This window comes from Lutra lutra, chromosome 7 (genome assembly GCF_902655055.1).
Source record: "Lutra lutra chromosome 7, mLutLut1.2, whole genome shotgun sequence".
NCBI classification, from domain to species: domain Eukaryota; kingdom Metazoa; phylum Chordata; class Mammalia; order Carnivora; family Mustelidae; genus Lutra; species Lutra lutra.
In genome coordinates, this window is record NC_062284.1 from 110,854,609 (window position 1) to 110,879,859 (window position 25,251).

Genomic DNA, 25,251 nt, shown 5'->3' on the forward strand with positions numbered 1-25,251 from the left:
ACTGTAGAAGAATTATCCTTTTAAGTATCTATTCTAAGAGATTCTTAAATGTATAAACGTGGTAAATGTCTGAATTCAGTGGACATAATTCTGGTGAAAATTTTTAATTCCTATCACATCTTAAATGATACATTTACTGTTTTGTGGAAATGTGAATTTTATATTTTTTTCTAGGAAGACAGATCAAAGCTAAATTATAGAAAGTATAAACTAGTTAGATGGCCAATGTACTGAATAATTATTTATTTTAGTTATATGAGAAAGAGAAATGTAAGATAATATAATTTTATTTAAGCATAATAAAAACTGTAATGGTCTGGAATCTAAATTATTAAGTGTTTGTTCTTAGGTCAAATTATGTAACAAAATTTTTTTAAAATAATACTACAAATAATTTCTGTCTTGATTTCTGAGCTAGACTTAGTGCTGTTTAGAATGTCATTAATGCCAAAAGGAGTCTTTGGGAATAACTGATGTTAGTGTTATTTCAGTGCTTTTTATTACAACGTATGTTATACATAATATGCAGAAAACATTCCAATTTGCTAAGAGTCATGTCATTTCTAAAATATTTGTTCAACTTAGCCATCAAGAAAAGCTTCTGCTAGAAGGGGAGAAGTATTTGCAAAGTAAGGAGGATCTGAGATTAATGCTCACGGAACTAAAAAAGAAGCAGGAAGTGGGCTTTGCGCTGCAACATGGTTTGCAGGAGAAGAAAGCTCAGTTAAAAATTTATAAGAAATTCCTCCAGAAAGCACAAGATTTGACGTCTTTGCTAAAAGAGTTAAAATCTCAAGGAAGTTACCTCTTAGAGTGCACTAAAAACCCCAACTTCAGTGAAAAACCTTGGCTGGAAATAAAGCATCTACATGAAAGTCTTCTGCAACAGCTCCAGGTGAAATGGTCAAAATGAAATTTCAAAATGATTGTCATAAGTATGCGTACTTATGTCATATTTGTATATGGAACCATTTTTTGTTCTTTTGGTAAATCAGAACCTTCTAACATTTAATTGATCATTTTGAGATACAAATACTAACTCCTCAATCCGTCAGTTTTGCTAGAAGAATCCAGTGCCTATTGTTTGATGATGATGTTATTTTTTCTCCTCCAACTTCTCCTTTCCAGGGGTCAAAGGGCTAAGATTTTTTTTTTTTTTAAGATTTATTATTTGAGAGAGAGAGAGAGAGAACAAGAGAGTGTGTGAGCTTTATCTCATGACCCTGGGATCATGACCTGAGCTGAAACCAAGAATCGGACACTTAATCGACTGAGCCACCCAGGCGCCCCTAAGATTTTTTAATGTATCTCTCTGAAAGAGATGTTATCAAAGTGATCCATGCATCTACCAGTCTATCCATTTGTCCATCATCTGTCCATTGGAATGGTTTACAGTTGACCCTTGAACAAAGTTGGGGGGTGGCAGGGGTGCTGAGCCCCCCACAGTTAAAATTTGTGTATAACTTCTGACTTTCTGAAAACTTAACTGCTATTAGCCTACTAGTAACCGGGAAGCCTTACAGATAACACAGTCAATTAACATGTATTTTGTATGTTATATGTATTATACATTGTACAGTAAGCTAGCAGAAAGAAAATGTTAAAATCATAAGAGGAAACACATTTACAGATCTGCGCTGTATAAGATCTATGCATGATTGGATCCATGTAGCTCAAACCCATGCTGTTCAAGGGTCAGCTGTACATTCATGATTCTGTATAAACCTCCTCAGTTTCCCTCTCTTGAATGTTCTGCAGTAAAAGAAATAAGAGATGTCAGCTTGCCACTGAGGGAGTGCATTCTCATAAGAGAATTATCTATAGTTCTTTGCATTTTGGAAGTTAGATTCAATGTAAGGATCCTGTGGATGAGAAATCGTGCTCTATAGACCGCAGGAGATGTGCAGAGATAAAGAGAGATCCACTTGACTGAAGGGGTTGAGTTTAATAATTACTACTGTTCTGATCAGGTGTGGCTACCTTATGTTCTTATTCCAGGAAGAGAACTTCAAGGTGGGTTTGCTTTTGAGTTAGGATTACTTGTTCCGAACACACAGTGCTGGAATTTAATTCTTAGGGAAGGAATCCGAGGTTAGGCTGATCTCAGATAGCCTCATTTCCAACTGTGGATATTTGGTTATACTAAGAAGGATAATTAAGGGAGCTGCTTTATTATAGATGTTTGTGATTTGATGATATAATTTGAAGCATTTATGTTTTGTAAACCTCTTGAGAAATAAATTGTCCTCAGGAATGAAACGAAGGCAAAGAAGCATGGGGGAAACAAATGTGATTTCAATAAGCCATTTTCAGGGGGACAGAGGAGATTTTACATTGAAATATCTCAGCTACTAAAAACTTTACTTAAATTTTCTGGACAATTTATGGCCCTATTCCTGTTTCAAGATGAAACCTCATGAAACAAGGGTTTCTGAACAATTTAATTATTTTTCTGAGTGAGAAAATTCACAGACATCATTGGTGAATTGTCGGTTTTATTTTTAGGATTCTGTGCAGAAATTGGAAGGTCATGTTCAAGAACACCACTCATACCAGCTTTGCATCACAGACCTGAATGCCACATTGGATGATATCTCCAAGGAATTTGCCAGTTTTTCTGATATGCCTGGGGATCAAATAGCAGTTGAGGAAAAACTGCAGAAACTGCAGGTATTAATCAGTGTCCAGACATGATGGGCATGAAAACAGAATCAGTATTAATTATAATGAACAAATCTGTGTCTTTGATAAGAAATTCAGTTACTCTTCAGGTAACTAAGGTGACTAAGGTTCTGACTAGTCATAGAAAATGGGAATGCTCTTTTTTAGTGACCAAATTCCTTTATAATTTGCATTGAATGTTTCCCTGCTCTCCGGACCCTCCGAGACCATTCCACCATGACCAGTCTGTACCTCCCGGAGATCTTTGTTTCCAAGACAGCACAGTGATTCCAGGAGATACTGGAGAGTGAAAGAACGTATCTGATGCCACAAGACCAAGGGGGAAATGCTTCAGTTTTGCATTCTTTATCAGGGGTGGATGGGAATTGTATCATTTTTTACCTTATTACTTTTCATACTTACGGTCTAAATTAGAGCTCTCTCCAGATGTAAGGCGTCTAAACTCCTCTCCCTCACTCCAACAGCACCTAGTCTTTTGCAGTGAGGATCACAGACAACCCTTTACCCACAATCTCAAAACACATTCCTTGGATTCTCACTCTTTGCTTAGCCAATGTCAGCAAGCCTGAGAGGTGTCTTCTAAAAGAAAACAAAGTAAAGCATTTTCTCAGCTACTACTTTGACAGCTCCTTAACTGGAGATTTCATGGCATGAGTCTCAGAGCAGCACTGCTGGCCCGAATGTGGGAGTTCTCCATCTCTCTCTCTCTCTTTTTTTTTTTCTTTTCTTTAAGTTTATTTAAGTAATCTCTCCACCCGATGTGGGACTCAAACTCGCATCCCTGAGATCAAGCGTCACATACTCTTCCAACAGAACCAGCCCCCTCATCTCTTTCATTTAGGGGCCTGGAAATCAAGCGAGCCTTCTCCTCTGTGGCCTCACATTGTGACAGGCTACCTCCCTTTTTTTTTTTTTTCAAAGATTTTATTTATTTACTTGACAGGTAGAGATCACAAGTAGGCATAGAAGCAGGCAGAGAGAGAGGAGGAAGCAGGTTCCCTGCTGAGCAGAGAGCCTGATGCGGGGCTTGATCCCAGGATCCTGGGATCATGACATGAGCCGAAGGCAGAGGCTTTAACCCACTGAGCCACCCAGGTGCCCCGTTACCTCCCTTTTTTAACAGCAACCATTTGACAGATATTCAGGGCTCATCATGTCCACGGCACTGTTTAGGGGCCATGGATAATTAAGAAAAGTGTTAGATGTGAGCCCAGCTCAGTCTTCTCCAGAAAAATTAACATAGAGCCTCTGTTATAGGTAGAAGAAATCTCAGAGGCTATCAAGTTCAGACCCCTCATTTTATATGTGATAAGCTGGGTTCTGGAGAGATGAGGGACTTACAAGGTCACCCAGAGTAGGGGCTACTACTCAGGTCTTCTGACCCCACGACACACCTCTACTTGGATGTTGTACACTTATTTATCATTCAGTATGTCCAGAAAATAACTCAACTTCCCTTTCTCCATCTCCATACCAGTAGGCCTGCTTTTTCTTCTGTGTTCTCTGACTCTGAATATTTCTACCATCTCTCCGGGCTTCAGGTCAGAAACCTGGTTATCCATCCTTTCCCAGACTCCTCAGTCTAGTCAGACATTAAGTGCTGTCTCTATCATGTCTGGAATAATCTGTACAATTTGTTTCCCCCCCAAGACCTTCCATTATTGCCTCTTCAGAGCAAGCCCTCACCTCACACACCCCTGCATTGTGTTCCGAATGGGCTGTCTGTCTGCCCTTGCTACCCTCTCCATGGCAACATCCCCATGGCTGCACCCGGAACATTCTAAAATGCGGTCTGGATCTCCCTTCTTCCAGCTTAATATGTTTTGATGACTTATGCAGACTTGTTAGCACAGTTTTCACATTCTGTTACAATTGTCTGTTTACTTCTGTGTCTCTCTCACTAGACTATAGGAACCTGACTTGGCTGTGTTTTCCTCATCTATGTAACTTTGAAACCTGTCAGTCATAATAGGGGTGCCTGGCTGGCTCAGTTGGTGGAGCATGTGACTCTTGATCTTAGGGTTGTGAGTTCGAGCCCCACGTTGAGTGTAGAGATTACTCTAAAAAGATTTTTTTAAAAGATTTTTATTTATTTATTTGAGAGAATGTGATTGCGAGCATGGGAAGAGGGAGAAGCAAACGCCCTGCTGAGCAGGGAGCCCAATGTGGGGCTGGATCCCAGGACCCTGGGATTGTGGTCTGAGCCCAAGGCAGACACTGAACCAACTGAGCCACGCAGATGCCCCAAGATTGCTTGAATTTTTTTTTTAATTAAAAAAAAAAAACAACTATCATAACATTTGTTGCTAGTTAAATGAACAAATGAAGGAATATTGTGTAGTCTATTAAGATAGTGACTGATAAATACTATATAATTCACCTAGTAACTTTAAGGCTTATTCTATTTCAACAGTAACATCAGTAGCTATTATAATACCTCACATTTCCTTTTGAGTCTTAAGGTCTCAAATCAGCCTGATTTGTTCATGCGTTGAGTAAATATTGATCGAGTTCCCACTATGTTCCAGATACTGCATTAGATCATTGATTTAAGCTTTACTCTGAATTGTAAATATTAGTACTAGATTCGTGTGGGTACATTCTAAATGATTCTTCTATTTTCAGTGCTTTGCACAGAGTAGGCACTTACTATTTAGTATTTTGATTGTGTAAAAAGGCTGTATCTTGAACAAAATATATACTTAACAAATAAGTGTTGATGCCTCCTACGTTCCAGGAACTGTGTTGGGAGAATTTTCTTTGTTACTTCTGATAAACTTGTAGTATCTTATAAAATCTGTTGGAGATTTAGATCTGGGATGGCACATTGGTTTAAATTTTGCCCAAACTTTCTTCTTTGTGATATGAATTGGTAAATTTTTTACACTTTCCACTAGTGGAGCAGAATACTCTGTGATTTATAAAAGTCAGTTAACTCTTGTGACCATTGAACAGAGGTACTTTTCGTGACAATCTTTTCTCTACTTACAGGAACTAGAGAATAGACTCCGTTTGCAAGATGGCACATTAAAGCAGATTTTAGCTTTAGCAAAATCCATCAAGCAAAATACATCTTCAGTGGGACAGAAGATTATTAAAGATGATATAAAATCACTTATGTGTAAACAGAAGGACTTGGAAAACAGACTTGAATCTGCCAAGCAGGAGACAGAAAATTGTCTCAATAGCATTCTCAAATCAAAACGCTTATCAGAACAGAGAGAAAAGTTTACTCTGCCAGGCAGAGAGAAGGAGGTCACTTCTGATGTGCATGAGTCCACTCAGGACTCCAGTGCACTGGAAACGTTTGAGGAAGTCTGGGAGATAAACAAGGTAAGTGCTTATGATTGCATCTCTAAGACATCGCGTCTGAGAATGAAGAGGTGTTGGGCTCTGAAAAGAGGGTGGTAAATCAAGCCTTCTTATTTCATTATTAAACCCTCAGTGTGCTGGCTATTTATGATGCCCACTTGTAAGAAGAGCCCTTAGAAAACTGTCTAAGATTTCAGTGGTGAAATATTACTGTTTAGTCTGTTAACATGTTAGTCACCAATTTAGGTTGATTATTCTCTCTGACATGTAATCAGATAGTTTCTTGGGTCAAGAACACAAAGGCAAATTCGAAAAGGCAAAAGAAAAAGAAAGTGTGTTCTACCCATTTTCCGAGGGAAAAAAATCCCAAGAGCCTTCTTTCTTTTCTTTTCTTTTCTTTTCTTTTCTTTTCTTTTCTTTTCTTTTCTTTTCTTTTCTTTTCTTTTCTTTTTGTGGATGTTATAATGAAATCAGAGACTACTTCAAAGGATAGTTTCCTTCTTTTTCTTCTCATGTTAACCCTATACTGCAAATGCATTTTTAAATGTTGTCAGATCCCTTGGTATGAGAATATCAACATTCAGGCTCCTGATTTTCCCTAGGGAGAATAAAGAAGAATGTTGTTTTGTTTTCATTCTCCTATGGCTCTTAAAGTTCTTTCTCACAGGGTAGAGATTGAAATGAAAAAGGCACAGAGAACCATCCAGTAAACCGTATTTGAAAGGGTCTTTCTATTAGGCAGCCTCTCACAGTTCAAGGTCCAGTGGGACATTGGCAAAGGCTAGACCACTCAGGTGTGAGTTCTCATCAGCTTTTTGTGGAGTACGTGATCAAAAGCAATGAAAAGAATGTGCATTTCTGTTGTCTTCTTAAAACAGAAGTCCATGGGGGTGCCTGGGTGGCTCAGTCAGTTAAGCATCTAACTTCGGCTCGGGTCATGACCTCTGGGTCCTGGGATTGATCCCCAGGTTGGGCTCCCTGCTCAGCAGGGAGTCTGCTTCTTCCTCTCCCCCTCCCCCTGCTCATGCTCTCTCTCTCTCTCTCTCTCAAATAAACAAATAAAATCTTAGAAAACAAAACAAAACAGGAATGCATGGAAGATTATAGGAACCAGATAGCGTTCTCTAGAAATCTGCAAAACCATAAAGGCCAATGGAGCATCTGTCTGGCCATGAGGAAAGACTTACTAAATCCCACAAGCAGTGTTAGATATCACTAAGGAAAATGTCTTAAGGAATGAAGGGCCCATACCTGCTACTCCTGAGGAGTATGTATAAAAGAAACTTTCTTAACAGTATTAAACAGCAGTAGATAAGTGAGAAAGAAAGAAAAAAAAAAACCTGAGTGCTTTCTATCCTAATACATAATGTTGCTATAGGGAGTTGCTTAATAACTTTTAAAATTAGCTTCTCAGACCCATTTTGGCTGTGAGCCCCCAAAATACAGTAGAGTATATTGAAAACTAAATAAAACTCATAATCCAATAATAAGAGTTTTTATAATTTATTAAGCTTTTACTTGATCTTGAACGATGAGTTATTTATAATTTATGATACTTCATTAAAATATTTTTCCATTGAATCATGTAAGACAAATATATTGTAATATAAATTTTTATTTGATTTGTGATGCCTTGTGTCATGGTCAGAAGACTCATGTTTGTGAAGGAGAAGATAAGCAACTTTTATTTATTTATTTATTTTTAAGATTTTATTTATTTGGCAGAGAGATCACAAGTAGGCAGAAGAGGCAGGCAGAGAGAGGGGGAAGCAGACTTCCGCCTTGAGCAGAGAGCTGACACGGGGCTCGATCCCAGGACCCTGAGATCATGACCTGAGCCAAAGGCAGAGGCTTAATCCACGGAGCCACCCAGGCACCCTGATAAGCTACTTTTAAACCTAAAAAAGTGATAGAGGAGGTACTTCATTCTTCAAGTAGGTTTAGGGTAGAGGAATGGTTTGGGGTAGAGGTTTGTGGTTTTAATTCTCTAGAAATATTTTATTATGACTTTTTATTCTTTTGTGACATGAATCTTTTTTTTTTTTCTCTGCCTGTGCTTTTATTTTCTCTACTCTAAGTACTGGCTGTATTTACTTTATTCTATATAATATTAGACTATGAAAGACCAAGAATAGTTTTAATGTTGAGCAGCTAGTAAAGGCGATCAAAACATGCATAAACATGTATAAGACACAAGTGTAAAGACTTAAGCAGGAGTATCTAAATAACATAAAAGCACCATTTACTGAACTGTAAGTCTGATTAATCAGAAACTATTATGATAGTGAAAATAAGCATTTAATTGATTAAAAATACTTATCAAGGCCTCTTTTGTGCTAGTCATTCTGCTCAAAGATGCCATCAGATATCATGGTTTAAAATGTAACACTAATTATGGACTCCTGGGTGGCTCAGTAGGTTAAGCGGCTGCCTTCAGCTCAGGTCATGATCCCAGGGTCCTGGGATTGAGTCCTGCATCAGGCTTCCTGCTTAGCGGGGAGTCTTCTCCCTCTCCCTTTGCCCCTGTCCCTTGCTTCGCTCACACACTCTCTCTCAAGTAAATAAATAAAACCTTTTAAAATATTAAAAAATCTAACAGTGACTAAATATCTAATTAATGCTCATTTCACATGCCTTTTTGGGATCTACAGGGGCTTTTGTCAGATCCTTTAAAATTGCCTCCAGAAGAATTTTTAGGAAGTTTTATTTTCTTCTACTTTTTTCTTTAGTAAATTCCATTTGATCTTAGAGTTTTGTTGAAGGTGTGATTGCACTTGTCAAAAGTGGCGATTATAGCATGTATGTATTTCAATCTGTTGCCAAGAATTTCAGTTTTTTAAAAAAAAATTATTTAATTTTCAGAGATTGAGAGAGAGAGCATAAGCAGGCAGAGTGGCAGGCAGAGGAGGCAGAGAAGCAGGCTCCCCACTGAGCAAGGAGCCTGATGTGACTCGATCCCAGGACCCTGGGATCATGACCTGAGCCGAAGGCAGCCTCTTAACAGATGGAGCCACCCAGGCACCCCTCCAGGAATTTCATTTTAGAAGAAATTTAGGCGATAACTTAGATCTGGACCTTTCTTTAATAACACAATATTAAGGGAAACCTGGAGGCAAAAGAAATTACAGCATGTAAACTGAAGGATATGGGTGCTTATGATCCAATATCATCCTGGATATTTTTATAGAAGTGACTTTCTAAGAGTTTTTAAATATGAAGGGGCAGAACTGCCTTCTATCTCCCCTTCCTGTGTAGGTGAAACAAAGTAACAAATTAGGATATGGTAAAAATTGAAGACTGACTAATCCCTTCAGATTTGAGGTGTCCATAAAGGGAAATGATAAAGAGGAAGAAAAAGGGAAGTAGTACATTCATAGTTTATTATTATTCTGAAAACTCATAAAGCAGCATTACAAATTAACTGGTATTAAAGGCTCTTTCTTGCCCCCTCCTTCCCCAGTGTCAACGTACATGATGTAATTGCTCCTAAAACAACCTTTTGCCTATAATTACTTCTTTTAATTCCTCGTCATTAGGTGTAATTGTTAGTATGTCTGAGTTGTTTTTTCTTTTCAAAAATTCCTGAGCATTTATCATTTCAGTGTTTAAGAAGGCATTCGTAGAGAAATTCTGAAAAGTAGATAGTCACAGATACAGGGGAAACATGTCAGGTGTCCAGCTGAGGATGAGTGACCAGAAACACAGTAGAGTCAGGGAAAACCACTTCCAAGATAAAGAGCTTTCAGTCTTGGGGTAAATGATGTCTATTTTTGGTGTTATCCTGATAATTCAGTAAAAAAAAATTTTTGTTAATAGAAACACAGAGTTGGGCCACATGCCAGCTCTGTCTTGGAAGTGTACTACTTTGCTGGTTTTGGCCTGTATACAAATATACAAATCTTGCTTCTTGCTCTGGAGGTATTTTTCGTAATTTCGCAAGATTTATTCCTTTACAGGACAAGTGACTTAGATAGTGTATGTGGTGTTGACATCTGTGAGCAGTGTACTTTGGAGAACATATTCCCAAGTCCTGAAATCTTATAGACTGAGGGACCTTAGAAACTTTCTAGGCTAACCATTGTGTTTCAGGTGAGGGAATTGAAGTCAGAGATGTTAATTGGCTGAGTTTAATACTCCAGCAGCCCTGGGACTAGAACCCATGTCCTCTGCCCAGCCTGATGCTTGGTGGCTTACCCTTACCATTTTCTTGAATGCATTGTGTGGGTTGTTAATTGAGGCTTAATATGCTAATGTACTGTCAGACTCAGTGAACCTTTATTGAGTTCTTGGGTCTATTTTGAACCTTCTCTACTCTCAGTAAACCCAGCCAAAGCCTATTGCTGTCATTCCTAGCAGATGTCTGTCTGGCCAACAAGAGCTAGATTGGCAGATCCCCAGTTTCTTTCTACTCTGCCTTAAAACCCACAGATGATTCATCTTAACAAACAAAAACTAAATAAGATTCTCTTATTTTTTGCCCATTATGATTTCTTCTACACATCCATTCAGTAAAAATTTATTGAGCAGACAATGAGGGTTCAATGGTGAGCAAAAATAGGCATGGTCTGTATTCTCACTGAGCTTCTAGTCTAGAGGAGGAGGTATATATTGATCAACTGATTAACTAATGAGAGCCTGATTACTGAAACAAAGTGAAAGAAGACTAGTTCCATGACAGTGTGTAATAAAGGAGTCTGACCTGAGTTGTAGTCAGAGCTTCCCTAAGGAGACAACATTTGAATGGAGACCTGAAAGGTAGGTTGGAGTTAACAGAGCTTAGGGCTGGCTGTTGGGAGGATTTTTGACAGAGAAAATAGAATTTCCTCTTGTGGTGGGAGAGAGCATGAGGAGTTAGAAGGGATGAAAGAGAGGGTGGAGGCAGAGAAGAGTGACAGAGTGGGGGCCTGAGAGGTGGGCGAGTCTGGCTGCATCACAGATGCCTGACAGGTCACGTTAACATTGTAGACATGACGCTAGCACAGAGAGCCAGCCTCTGAGACTGTGTTGATCTGCCTTTCGGTGTGTCACTGGTGGTGATGATGTATGTTTATCTTTAAATTGTTTTTCACTGCTTCATATTGGGATGCTTTAGAGAAGAAAGAAATATATCCTCTAGGCTTGTATGATACTGTCCTACTGTTAGCAGGTTACAGGTGATAGATTTCGGCTTCTCACTTTCCCAGAATTATTAGAGCCATGGGGCCCCTGTTCCTGAACAGGGCAGGGGATAGTGAAGCTGGTGCCAGGCTTCCTTCTGTTGGCTGTTTTTATTTGTTTGCTAAGCCAGACATGGAGCTCCATTATGTAAAGCCCATTGTTTTAAATGTGAATGAAGAAGGTTTACTTTGTGAATTAAGGCACATATAGATAAAAATATCATGCCCCTGCCCTTAAGGAGAATTGATGATACTCTTTCTCTCACTTCCTATTTCTTTTCCAAACAGGCCAAACTCTAAGGAAAGATATGTGGTTGAAAAAAGTAGCATTTCTTTAAAAATTAAAGATAGCTGGTGATGTAACTCAGCCAGTTTTTTGAGAGAATGATCATTTTCCACTTCAAATTTTTTAACCTTAAAAATTCCACTTATGCTCAGAGGCTCAATATGTACACTTTTTACACTGTTTAAAAGTTATACTTTTGGGGGCGCCCGGGTGGCTCAGTCGGTTAAGCATCTGCCTTCGGGGCTCAGGTCATGATGCCAGCTAGGGTCCTGGATGGAGCCCTGTATCGGGCTCCCTGTTCAGTGGGGAGTCCGCTTTTCCCTCTCCCTCTGCCCTCCCCCCTACTCATGTTTTTTTCTCTCTCAAATAAGTAATCTTTTTAAGAAAGTTATACTTCTGTATGTTTATACTAATTTAAAAAAAACTTTTTATTTATTTATTTTTAAAGATTTTATTTATTTGACAGAGAGAGATCACAAGTAGACAGAGAGGCAGGCAGAGAGAGAGAGGAGGAAGCAGGCTCCCTGCTGAGCAGAGAGCCCGATGCGGGGCTCGATCCCAGGACCCTGGGATCATGACCTGAGCCGAAGGCAGAAGCTTTAACCCACTGAGCCACCCAGGCGCCCCGTAAAAAAAAACAAAACAACTTTTTAAAGGGAAATTCCAGGAGAGGTGGGGAAGGGAAAGAATCAGATGTTCAGGGTTTTAGAGGTCATAAGGACTCATGAGATGCCATGTATTGAAGTGGATATTCCATAACCGACATAGGCCCTTGAAGAGCTTATACTCTGGGAGAAAGGTAGGCCAGAAAATCTCTAACCCAGAGAAAGGACTAGGACTAAACATGGGAAGAAAAGTTCTCCCATGAAGTCTAAACTAAACCTATATCTCAAACAGGTTTAGAGTCCCAAGTCTATACTACTTGCATTACAGAGTAGGTCAAATCAAGAAATGAACAATAAATTCAGTCTCTGTGTCTGTCATCTACATACCTACCTACCTACCTACCTACCTGTCTTCATGGGATACTTGGAAGAAGCAAGCACAAATCCACAGAAACAGGTCACTTCTATCAATTAGGCCAAAAGAGTTCCCACAGTGAAATGAAAGAGAAGTCTGATATTGAGCTAGTACCGATGAGTTAATCAATCAGGCAGTGATGAATACAAAGGAACAGTCTACCACAGGGAAGGGACCTCATTACTACAAATGAGAGGAATTAGTGCATTAAGAAAGTGAGATTATGAATCAGTCTGGAATATATTATACAATAATATGTTTAAAATGATTTGTGATAGAAAAGATGGATTTGAAATCATAAGAAGAGAGTAAGATACTTTGAGAAAAACAGGGTAAGATTTGAGAAAGAACCATATGGAACATCAGTAAATAAAAAAAATTAGTCATTGAAATTAAGATTGCTCTGGACAAGTTAAGCAGCAAACTCAAACTGAAGAGAATTAGTTATCTAAAATATATGACTGAGAAAATTACCCATAATCCAACACAGAGCTGTAAAGAGATGGAATATAGGAAAGAAAGTTTAAGAGACCTAGAAGATGTACTGACAGTGAGATGGTCTAACACAAGCCTGAATGGAGTTGTAGGAGAAAAGAGTAGAGAAAATAAAATAAAAGCAAGCCTGGGAATTTTCCAGAATTGAGGGAAAATATGAATCTTGAGTTTCGGAAAGTACAGAGAGCCTTGAACAAGCTAAACAATAAATCACTAACGCCAAAATGAAGTATCTCAAAGGCAACCAGACTAAAAATAATTATGTTGACAATAAATTTTTCAATACTGAAAGCCAGGAATAGCATCTGCACAGGGCTGGGAGAAAGACAGTTATTAACCTGCACTTTGATACCCAGTTGAACTATCATTCTGGAGTGAGGCAAAATACTTGAATTTTTCTGACAAAGACTGAATTTATCACAAAACTCACACAGAAACACATTACAGAACTTAAATGTGAAAAAAAAATGTTAAAGCCTTTGCAAGAAAATATAAAGAATATTTTTATGTTCTCAGAGTAGAAGACATTCTTAAGCAAACTCTGAAAACAGACTCCAAAACAGGAAAGGTTTGATGCATGTGACTGCATTAAAACATTAAACTCAGACACTTGTGTGACTCAATCTGTTAAGTGTCTGCCTTCGGCTCAGGTCTTGATCCCAGGGTACTGGAATCAAGCCCCACTTCAGGCTCCCTGCTCAATGGGAAGCCTGCTTCTCCCTCTCCCACTCCCCCTGCTTGTGTTCCCTCTCTCACTGGCTTTTTTCTCTATGTCAAATAAGTAAATTAATCTTTAAAAAATATATTTAGGGGCACCTGGGTGGCTCAGTGGGTTAAGCCGCTGCCTTCGGCTCAGGTCATGATCCCAGGTCCTGGGTTCAAGCCCCGCATTGGGCTTTCTGCTCAGCGGGGAGCCTGCTTCCTCCTCTCTCTCTGCCTGCCTCTCTGCCTACTTGTGATTTCTCTCTGTCAAATAAATAAATAAAATCTTAAAAAAAAAAATCTTTAAAAAATATATTTAAACAAAAACAAAAACATTAAACTCTTGTTCAACAAAGATATCACATATAAAGTTTAAAGGCAATCTACTGGAAGATAATAATTGCAGTGAATAAAACTATTAGGAGATTAGTATCCAGAATATGAAAATAAACACCAAAAATCACAAATCAACCCAGTAAAAAATAGACAACAGATATGCAAAAGTAATTCATAGAAGGTAAGACTCATATGGCCAATGAACATGAGAGTAGCTCAGTCTTTTTTTTTTCTTTAAATATAATTGGCATACAATATCCTTTTAGTTTCATGTGTACATTATTGTGATTTGATATTTTTATACATCATGAAATGATTCCCAGGGTAAGTCTGGTTATCATCTGTCACCATACAAAGTTGTTACAATATTACTGACTATGTTCTATATACTGTACATTACATCCCCATGACTTATTTTATAACTGGAAATTAGTACCTCTTAATCCCCTTTACCTCTTTCACCCAACCCCCCAAGCCCTCCTGACTCTGGTAACAAGCAGTATCTATGAGTCTCTTTCTCTTTGTTGTTTTGTTTTTTAAAGATTTTATCTGTCCACTTGAGAGAGACATAGTAAGAGAGAGAGAGAGCATGAGCCGGGGAGGAGGGAAGCAGAGGAAAAGGGAGAAGCAGACTCCCTGCTGAGCAGGGAGCCTATTACCCGGCCTCAACCCAGTACCCCAAGATCACAACTGAGCCAAAGGCAGACACTTAACTGACTGAGCCACACAGATACCCCTGTATTTTTAAAATTTTTGCCCCCTCCCCGCCTTTTTTAAATTAAGTAAGCTCTTTGTCCAGCGTGGGTGGGGCTTAACACTCAATCCCAATTCAAAAGTCGCATGCTCTATAAACAGAGCCACCCAGGTACCCCTCTGTTTTGTTCTTTTAGATTCCATGTATGAGTGAAGTGATACAGTATTTGCTTTATCTGTCTGACTTGTTTCACTTAGCGTAATACCCTCGAGGTCCACCCATGTTAAAATGGCAAGACTTTATTCTTTCTTATGACTGAGCAATATTCCATTGTATATATATGCTACACTTTCTTTTTCCGTATATCTACTGAGGGACACTTCGGTGGCTACCATATCTTGGCTGTTGTAAATAACACTGTAATGAGCATAGGGAGACATGTATCTCATCAAATTGGTGCCTTTGTTTTCTTTGGATAAATACGCGAAAGTGGAATTGTTGGATTGTATGGTATTTTTACTTTTATTTTTTTGAGGAACGTTCATAATGTTTTCCGTAGGAGCTAAGCCAGTTTACATTCCTGTCAGTAGTGTATGAGGGTTCCCTTTTCTCCACATTCTCACCGACACTTGTTATTTTTTGCCTTTTTAGTAATAGCCAGTCTGCCAGGTGTAAGGTGATATCTCATGGTGTTTTTTTTTCTTTTAAAGATTTTATTTATTTATTTGACAGACAGAGATCACAAGTAGGCAGAGAGGCAGGCAGAGAAAGAGGGGGAAAGCAGGCTCCCCGCTGAGCAGAGAGTCTGATGCGGAGTCAATCCCAAGACCCTGAGACCATGACCTGAGCCCAAGGCAGAGGCTCAACCCTCTGAGCCACCCAGGCGCCCCTCTCATGGTGGTTTGTTTGTTTGTTTGTTTGTTTTTTTAAATATTTTATTTGTTTATTTGACATAGAGTTAGAGAGAGAGCACAAGTAAGCAGAGTGTCAGGGAGAGGGGGAGAGAGAAGTAGGCTCTCCGCTGAGCAGGGAGCCTGATGTGGGGCTCGATCCCAGGACCCTGGAATCATGACCCAAGCTGAAGGCAGCCGCTTAACCAACTGAGCCACCCGGGCGCCCCTCTCATGGTGGTTTTTTAAAAAAATTTACTTTTATTTAAATTCAATTAATTAACATATAGTGTATTCTTAGTTTCAGAGGTAGAGTTCAGTGATTCATATCACGTGCCCTCCTTAATGCCCATCACGCAGTTACCTCTTCCTGCCACCCACTTCCCCTCCAGCAACCCTGTTTGTTTCGTAGAGTTAAGAGTCTCTTATGGTGTATCTCCCTCTCTGATTTCATCTTATTTTATGTTTCCCTCCCTTCCCCTATAATCCTCTGTTTTGCTTCTTAAATTCCACATATGAGTGAAATTATATAATTGTCTTTCTCTGATCGACTTATTCCGCTTAGCGTAATACCATCTCTAGTTCCATCCACATCATTGCAAAGATTTCAGGTTTTTTTTGATGGCCGAGTAATATGGTGATTTTTTTTTAAAGATTTCATTTATTTATTTGACAGACAGAGATCACAAGTAGGCAGAGAGGCAGGCAGAGAGAGAGAGGAGGAAGCAGGCTCCCCACCAAGCAGAGACCAGGACCAGGACCCTGGGATCATGACCTGAGATGAAGGCAGAGGCTTTAACCTACTGAGCCACCCAGGTGCCCCTAATATGGTGATTTTGATTTTGATTTGCATTTCCCCGATGCGTAGTGATGGTGAATTTCTATCATTTGCTTGTTGGCCATCTGTATATCTTCTTTGGAAAAAAAAAAATGCATTCAAGTCCTCTGCCCATTTTTTAATCAGGTTGTTTGTTTGTTTTTTTTTAAATAATAAATGGTATAAGTTCCATGTATATTTTGGCTGTTAATCTGTTATCAGGTATATGACTTGCAAATATCTTCTCCCATTCAGTTGGTTGCCTTTTTGTCTTGTTGATGATTTCATTAGCTGTGCAACAACTTTTTAGTTTGATGTAGTCCCATTTGTTTTAGTTTTTGTTGCCTTTGCCTGAGGAGACTGGTCAAAAAAAATATTGCTAAGACCTATGTCAAAGAGCTTATTGCCCATGTTTTCTTCTAGGAGAGTAGCTCAGTCTTTTAGCAGCTGGAGAAATTCAGTAAAACCACAATGGTATCAATTTCACATCCAATATATTGGTAGAAATTAAAGTCCGTTAGCACCAAATATCAAAGAGGATTAGGGAAATTTTTGAATTCTTTTACTATGCTGATGGGAGTAAAAACTATAATTCAGAACAAATCAACACCTATTGATAATCAAAAGGAGTAATTTTAGTTATAGAAAATATACCAAAGAAACTCACAGAGATGTGCAAAAGGGCCTATTCGAAGGTGTTTATCAGACCAATATCTCTAATAAGAACAACTGGGAATAATACTACATTCACAGAAGCCTACAGATAAATAAGTCGTGTTCATGCAGACAGGAGAACAGTCTACAAAGCTAAAATGACTGTACCAGATTTTTATCTGTCCCCATGAATAAACCCCAAAACATACTGCCTAGTGGAAGAAGGAAAACAAGTTATAAAATGATAATACAAGATTCCAGTTTTATAAGAATTAAAATATATTAGACAATACTGTATGAATACTAATATATGTAGTAAAAGTATAAAAATGCATGTGTGGGGCGCCTGGGCAGCTCAGTCAGAAGAGGGTGTGACTCTTAATCTCGGGGTCATGAGTTTGAGCCCCGTGTTGGGAGTAGAGATTACTTAAGTAAATAAATATTTTTTAAAAATGTATGCATGTATTTTAGGATAGTGGTTATTTCTGAGGAGGAAGAGATGAAAGAATGATGAAGATCAAGTTTTAAATTGTATTTGTGATTTGGAAAATTACATTACTTAAATCTGTATTGTGGTTAATGACTTAAGTTTTATTTTGTTCTTCTATGTTTGAAATATCATATATTTAAAATAAAATTGTTCAAATGAGACTGCAAAATCAAAATAAAACAGAGTCAAGGGTGCTGAGCAGAGGATGACTGGTTTCAAAAGAGTCTTTCCAGTAGCCAGTCAGGACCTAGAGTCTGTGTTCCAACCTCTCTGGCATGTGCAAGGGAATGTTACCTTTTCAACTTGAAATGTTCGTTTGAGGGACTCTGTTGGATTTTCTGCCAAGGGAGACACATGGCTTTTGGAGGTGGTAAACAAGTGGTGTTTTGGGCTGATTTCAGGTTTTCAGAATGCTCTCTCTGACCACAAAAGGCAGATTACAAGTGGCAAATTGTTGCTAGTCCTCAAATCAGTGGTTTATGAGGTAAGATAGACCAAGGGCTCTGAATTCTTAGTAGATGATTAATCCTAAGTAAAGTCTTCCTAGGGTCTAATGCCTCAGCCTTTACCTCAGGCACTCTTTCTTATTCTGTAGGTGGATGGAGGGGTACTATAAGGAACAATAACCATCAAGTCAAGTGGGAGGCATGCGTCCATCCCCGGTGATTGTGGCTCCTGGTAAGGAGCCCCCATAGGCTGCTGGAGCCTGTGGTGTGACCCCCTCTTGCTCTCTTCCTGGATCCTTCCTCCTGAGATGCTGTCTTCCTGTAGGTTTTTAGCTATAGTCTTGCATAAATAAATTGTTTGGAATGGAGGAAATGTATAGAATCATTTTAATCCTTTGTAGCCTTTTAAAGAAGTGACTTGTGCTAAGTGCCAATTATGTTGAGATCAGTTAACACTGGTCAGCTGAATTTTCTTACCAGTTAGTTTCAGTGAAGCTCCAGACACATACACCTCCGTATATCTGTTTCATTTATATAATCTTTTAACTTTAGGGTAGTTTTACATTGATGGAAAAGTTGCAGAGATGGTACAGAAAGTTTGCATGTATCTCTTACTCAGTTACCCTTACTGTTAACAGTCTGTAGTGCTATCCATGTAGCATTTGTACAACAGTTTCTACCTTGTTGGGGGAGGTGGACACGTCTTATTCACAGACTTGCTACAGATGTTACTAACATGAAAGTATTTGACAAAATCAAATGGTATTTCATTTATGTAGCAACTGGAAAATAAAAACTAATACCTTCACAAAATATCGGAAATCTTTTTTAGTATTTTGGACATGGCTCCTGGTTCATGCATGTACTCAACAAATATTTGTCCAAAGAATGAATCAGTGAATGCAGGTGCAGTCTCTGTGTACCCTATGAGAAAGTCAAGTTCTTGTGGCTTTCAGAAAAGATCACGTTACTACCTGTATAACCTGCCTTACCCAGCTTGGAGTTCTTCCTATGAATTGTTGTAAGGCATAATTCATTCTTAATACCATGAAATCTTGGTGTTTCTGCCATTTGTCCACTTACTATTTTAAACTATCAATAGTAATGTTGAACGCCTCTTATTTGCCCTGTCCTCTGCATTGCAGTGAATACTAAGCATAAACTTCGGAACTTTTGTTTTTTCTGTATCTGTTTTCTTTCCTTATGACTAGATTATGCCTCACAACATAATCATAGATCCTATACTGTCTTGCCAAAAAGGGTTTTTTTGTGTGTGTTTGTTGTTTTTTTTTTTTGGTGGGATACCAATAAAGGCAATTAAATATTGTATGGAAAAATCATTTTTGATAATGCCCAATTTTACTTTTGAAAAGTCTTTAATCTAAGTAAATAGAAGGAACTGGAATGTTTTCACCAAGAGAAAGAAAAATTATTTATTTGTAAGGTAGACTATTCAGCAATTAATCTTTTTATGTTTTCAGAATGCAACTGTAGAAGTGGTTTTGTCAAAACAACTTTCTCTGGATGTTCAAGAAAGCATGAAAAACACTGAAGATGAGCACAAAGTCAATGAGCTGCAAAATCAACCTTTAGAATTAGATGTTATGTTAAGAAATGAACAATTAAAGGAGATAGAGGTATGGAAACAAGAAAAACACTGACAACATGATTGCATCATTTATCCAGTGCAATACAATATATTTTAATTACCAGAAACTTGCTTGCACAGAATGAAAAGTCTCATTTAACCTTTGCCTGATGATCATTTTGGTAACTATATAATTATGTACTAATCAGTAAGTTGTATAAATCTTTCCATTTAAAAAGTGGAAGAGTTTAATGAACATTAGTCTTTTTTCATGAAGTTCCTAAAAACTTACTTATTCAGTAACAGAATTTGGAAATTCTGACTTATCATTCCTCTTCCTTGTCAGATGTGTTCTTCAGATTCTGACAAGTTTACTTTTCCTGATTACCAACATTATGGGGTACTCCTTCATTTTACAGCTGTGCTTACATAACTATGTTTATATATTTATATATTTATAGCTGTGTAATCTTAAAAGTCCAATACATGGTCATGTTTTTAAAAAAATGACCTGTACAATTCTAGCTGAGTTTACATGACTGTAAACATGTATTTAAAATGGGAAAGAGGGGGTGATGTATGTGAATAATAAAAATAAGATATACATAAAGGATGTATATAAATGGAGTGCATATAAATCTAGAACAATCCAAAAATATGATAAGTCTTCCTGTAGACATTGTAGAACCTTTTAACACAATAGGGAGATCTAATTGCTATTAAATCCTAGACCAATTCTGAGTTTCAGTCTAGATTTTAACATGAGTCTAGTGGAAAAAAGGTTTTAAATGTCAGCACCTTAGTTTCTGTGTGTACAAATGATATATTTAAAGCCCATTTTTGGGATAGAATGTGTTATTGGAAAGAAAAATATTAATGAGTGAGTATGTATTTACTGATTTCCTTGACTTGTTTTTAGGAATTATATGCCCAGTTGGAAGCAAAGAAAACAGCCATTGAGCCACTAGAACAAACTGAGTGTCTCGATAAAGCAGAAACAAGTGCCTTCGTTCTTCAGAACGCAGGACATTCCGTGCACCACTTGGACCATCTGCTTCAGGCACTTAGGACTTTGAAGAAAAATAAAGAAAGCCAATATTATCTCCTTAATGATTTTCAGGAGCACCTTGCTTCAGTTGAAACCTCAGTGAAAGCCTTGTTGACAGAGAAGGAAAGTCTAAAAGTGTAAGTATAAGAATTTAGGACTTGTGGGGCACCTGGGTGGCTTCGTTGTTGAGCGTATAGCTCTCGGTTTCTGCTTGGGTCATGATCTCAGGGTTCTGGGGATTCAGCCCGAAACAGGTTTTGCACTCAGCCAGGAGTCGGTGTCTGCTTCAGGATTTCTCACTGTCTGTCCCCTGTTCACCCCCCACGCCCCCCAACCCCATCCCATGCGCACGCTTGCTCTCTCTCTAAAATAAAATAAATATTTAAAAAAAAAAAAGGATTGAGGACTTGCATTCTTTTTATTCAAGCATAGGCTGCACTACCACAGATAGGCCCTGAGTTTTAAGAATTTATACTGTGAAAGGATATTATGATTTTAATACTACAGTATGAAATTAATTCCATATGGGAACCATTGAAGAAAATTGTCCATTTTGTGCAATAAATTTTATATGATTTGTATTGATTGTACAATTAAATCATATTCATTTTACAAATAATTTATTAATTCACAGGAAATTCTGCCCAATAGATTTAAATTCTATGGAATTTAGCACTCTTTTTGTCAAGAGTTTATCCTAAACTGTGGGGGTGGAAAGAAATATTCTATGTTTGCAGTTGCTGAGTATCAGCATAATTGGCTTAAATAGTTTGGAACATACTAAATATATATCTATCCTAATTATATATATATATATATATATATATATATATATATATATGCACTCCTTTTGGCTTTGAAAATAATAGCAAATGGTTGTAGATAGAATCTTACTGTGTAAATACTTTCCCACCATAAAAAGGTTGATTTTATAGTTTTGCCTTAATGCGGTTTACTTCCAGTGATCTCCTTTTGAGGAAACAATTTTATATTCAAAACACTAGCCGGATGATTATACCCTCTTAGTCATTATTGTTGGCAAAATAATAGTGACCTGGTTGGATTTTGTGGTAATTTCTTAGTCCTAGACTCAGCCTTGCGCAAGTCCTTCACAATTCAGTCCTTTTACAGACATTGTTCCCTTTCCCTCTTCACTCCTTTCCTGTGGTTCTCCATTTTTATGAAACATACCTTACAGGTGAGCTTTCTACATTGTCATAGGCTAATCGAGAGCCACACTAACTAGATTCTGATTTTTATTTTTATGAGGAGTGCTCTTAGAGACGACCTAATAGTCTCTTCTGAGAATTCAAAGAATTCATTTCTTTTAATGACCTCTAACCTCATATTGGTATGTAGTAAGTATTAACAAGCTCTGTTTGTTTTTCTCTTTCTAGGGGACCCCTAGACAGTGCAACCTATCTGGACAAAATTAAAAAATTCCTGGCGTCGGTTGAAAAAGAGAAAGGTTCTTTAAGCAAGATGAAAATCGAATGGGAAAACTTATCAAAGTGTCTGACCGACATGGATAAGAAGTTGTTGGAAAGCCAGATCAAGCAACTTGCCCACAGCTGGGAGCAGGGGAAACAGCTGGCTCAGAAGAAGTATTCTCAGCAAGCAGTGGAGCACGAGGAGTTTACGCTCCTCATGAGCGAGATCCAAGACCTGGGCTCTTCTCTGCAGCAGCAGCAGCAGCAGCAGTGCCTACAGTTTGGGCCAAACTCTCCGGAAGAAGAAGGGGGGAGCGCACACATGGTTGCCTTGGCCACTGAACTCCGGATCATCAAGCATCAATTTTCTGTTTTAAAGGGGCGAGCTGAATTTCAGATGAAGAGGATTTGGGGAGAAAAAGAAAAGAATACTTTGGAAAGTGCAGTGGATAACTTGCAGAAGCAATTAGAAGCCTCGGAGCCATTAAACACCCAGGTGGAAAATCAGATCAAGAAGTATGAAATAAGGAACAAGATGAAAGAGATTATGCTGTGGGTCAAGAATCTGCTTGGTGAACTCACTCCCGCCATTTCCCTTCTCCCCGATGACATTCTGTCACAGATCAGGAAATGCAAGGTGACCCACGACAGCATCCTGGAGAAGCAGCAGGCCGTGGAGTCATTGGTTGAAGAGGTCAAAAATAATATTCCCAACCTTACGGCGGGTGAGAGCAATGATTTAAATCACATCCTACAGGACGTGCAGAATCAGTACCAGATGCTAATTTTAAAATCGACGGAAAGGTCACAGCAATTGGAATTTAAACTGGAAGAAAGGAACAGATTAATCGCAGTCATAGAGAAGGTGCAACTCTCACTTCAAGAAAATGAGGCGCTGATAATTCCCAAGATGAGAACAGCCTCCACACAGGCTGAGCTAGAGCAGGAGCAGGCCACTTTGACGAGATCTCAGGAGGAACTGCAGGAGACACAGAGTGTCGTCGCAGCCCACCTTCAGGAGCAAATGCACATCTGTAAGGATCTAAGTGTGTTCGAAAGATTATTTCTGGACGACCAGCTCAAAAATCTTAAGACAAGAGCCAACAGAATGCAAAGATTCATTCAAAATAAATGGAATGAAGTAGAGCAGAAGAGACATTTTTACAGAGAATTCCATGAAAAGGCCTCTGTGCTTCAGAAGGAGGTTGACCACATACAGCGCAATGAACTGCTGCTAACTCAAGACATAAACGAAGATGTTAAAGAGGAGCTCTACGGTCTTAAAGACCAAATCACCAGTATTCAGTCTAGTATCCTAGGGCTACTGAAACTCAAAGAAGTGTTCGGCTTCATGGGACTAAACTGGGATTGTTCCCAGCTCGACCAGTTACAAGCCCTAGTATTTGAAAAAGAGAAGGAACTTGAAGAAAAAATCAAGCAGCTGGACACCTTCATGGCAGAATATGGCAAATACCAAGCATCACTAAATAAATTGAGGGCTGTGGATCTGCAAATTAAGAAAAGGGCGGAAGCCGTATTAGGAATGCCCCCTACATCGCAAGAAAGCAGTTTGCTCAGTGCTCAAATTTTGAAGCAGAGAATTGAGAAAGCCATGTGCTTGTGTCAAGAGATAATAAAGAAATTAAATGAAAGTAAGGCCTTTGATGACTCATTCAAAGAAAAAGAAATACTCCAAATAAAGCTGTATGCAGAAGAAAATGACAGGATACACAAGATTCTCCAAAACGGAGTCCTCAAATCCCAACCACAAGAAATGGATGAAAAGGATTTTCAGGACAAACTGGAAAATTCCTTACATGTTTTCAATCAGATAAAGTCTCAGTTAGAGCAGCCTTTACTTATAAATTTGGACATTGAACATATTCAAAATGAAAAGGAGAATTGCGAAGCGTTTCAAGAGCAAGTTCAGGCAGAAGTGGATGGCATGAAAGCTGTGGCCCTTACTGAGAAGCAAAGAGATGAAAATTCTTCCGACGCTTGTGAAGTGGAGACAAAATTGCGGGACATTGAAGATCTTCACGCACAGGTTAATACAAGCATTGATATGCGCACGGTAAGTTTTTTTCTTAATTCAGTAGTTAGTGCATTTCTTTTTACTTCATGGTTTTAGGTTTTATTCTAGTTAGTATGTGTGTATGTTAGTATGCTTCTTAAGAAGTTCCAGGTTCTGCATGAACATTCCCCCATGGAATAGTCATTTTAAAAACTTGCAACAGGCTAACTTGCAGCAGGCCAACTAACTTAACTCATTTTACATCTAAATACAGTCAGTGCGTTATAGATGGGAAGGAGGAGTGTGACACCTTTATTTCTATACCCCTGTAGCCTCTATTGAGCTCAGACAAAATTTGGGTTTTGTTAGAACTGGTGGGGCATAATAGAAGAAATAGGGTATAGTGAAAAGAACATACAATAATTCCCCCTCTATTTAGAACTTTCAGTGTCTAGGCACTGTGCTCAGTACTTTGTTTTTAATCCTCACAGCAACCCTGTGAAGTGGTTGCTATTAATAGCCCCATTTTAAAATAAGGAAATTTAAGTTCAGAGTATCAACATTTTCTCAGCTCTTGCAGCACTAACAGAACGAGGATTTGCATCCAGATCTGATTTTATAGCGGGGGTCACCAGATGAAGGCTCATGGGCCAAATCTGCGCACAGTGCTTGATTTTGTAAATAAAGTTTTACTGGATCACTGCCGTGTTCATTTCTTTAGAGAATGTCTATGGCTGCCTGGTCGAGTAGTTGTGATAGCCCAGATGGCATGTAAAGCCTAAAATACTCAGTCTGACCCTTTACTGGAAAAGTTTGCTGACCTCTGTTATAGAATGAGTCCAACAAATTCCCTCCTTTTCCACAATAATAAGATAGACAGCTTAGGCATTATTGCGACACTTGTACTTAGTATAATGCCCTTCACTGTGTTTTTAGAATTGTTGCATGAAATTTACAGAATGGGGAAATCCAAAGAATTATTAGATAATATTTTTGAAATATTTTGATAGGTTTAAGTGCTGTAAAGTCAAGTCATAGTATGAATCTTAATATGTTCTTTAAATTGGTACTTAACAAATGTTGAGTAAAGTTAGTACTTCTCTACTTGATTTTAATGTAGTTTCCAGGAACTATGACCTAAATCTCCAGAATAATAGATCAGAGCCAAACTGGAAGGGACCTGCAAAGTTA

The 25,251-nt window shown here is 38.4% G+C and overlaps 1 protein-coding gene across 10 annotated transcripts in view; it reads left to right on the forward strand.

Annotated features, from left to right (window-relative positions):
* The window catches only part of SYNE2 (spectrin repeat containing nuclear envelope protein 2), a 338,449-nt gene that overhangs the window by 164,187 nt on the left and 149,011 nt on the right, over positions 1–25,251 (forward strand). For all 10 annotated transcript variants that reach the window (XM_047738768.1, XM_047738772.1, XM_047738776.1 and 7 more), the window contains exons 43-48: positions 586–895; positions 2,506–2,670; positions 5,674–6,015; positions 19,462–19,617; positions 20,488–20,753; positions 22,014–24,120. In XM_047738768.1, coding sequence (XP_047594724.1) covers positions 586–895; positions 2,506–2,670; positions 5,674–6,015; positions 19,462–19,617; positions 20,488–20,753; positions 22,014–24,120 — 3,346 coding nt within the window. The remainder of the gene's footprint in view (positions 1–585; positions 896–2,505; positions 2,671–5,673; positions 6,016–19,461; positions 19,618–20,487; positions 20,754–22,013; positions 24,121–25,251) is intronic.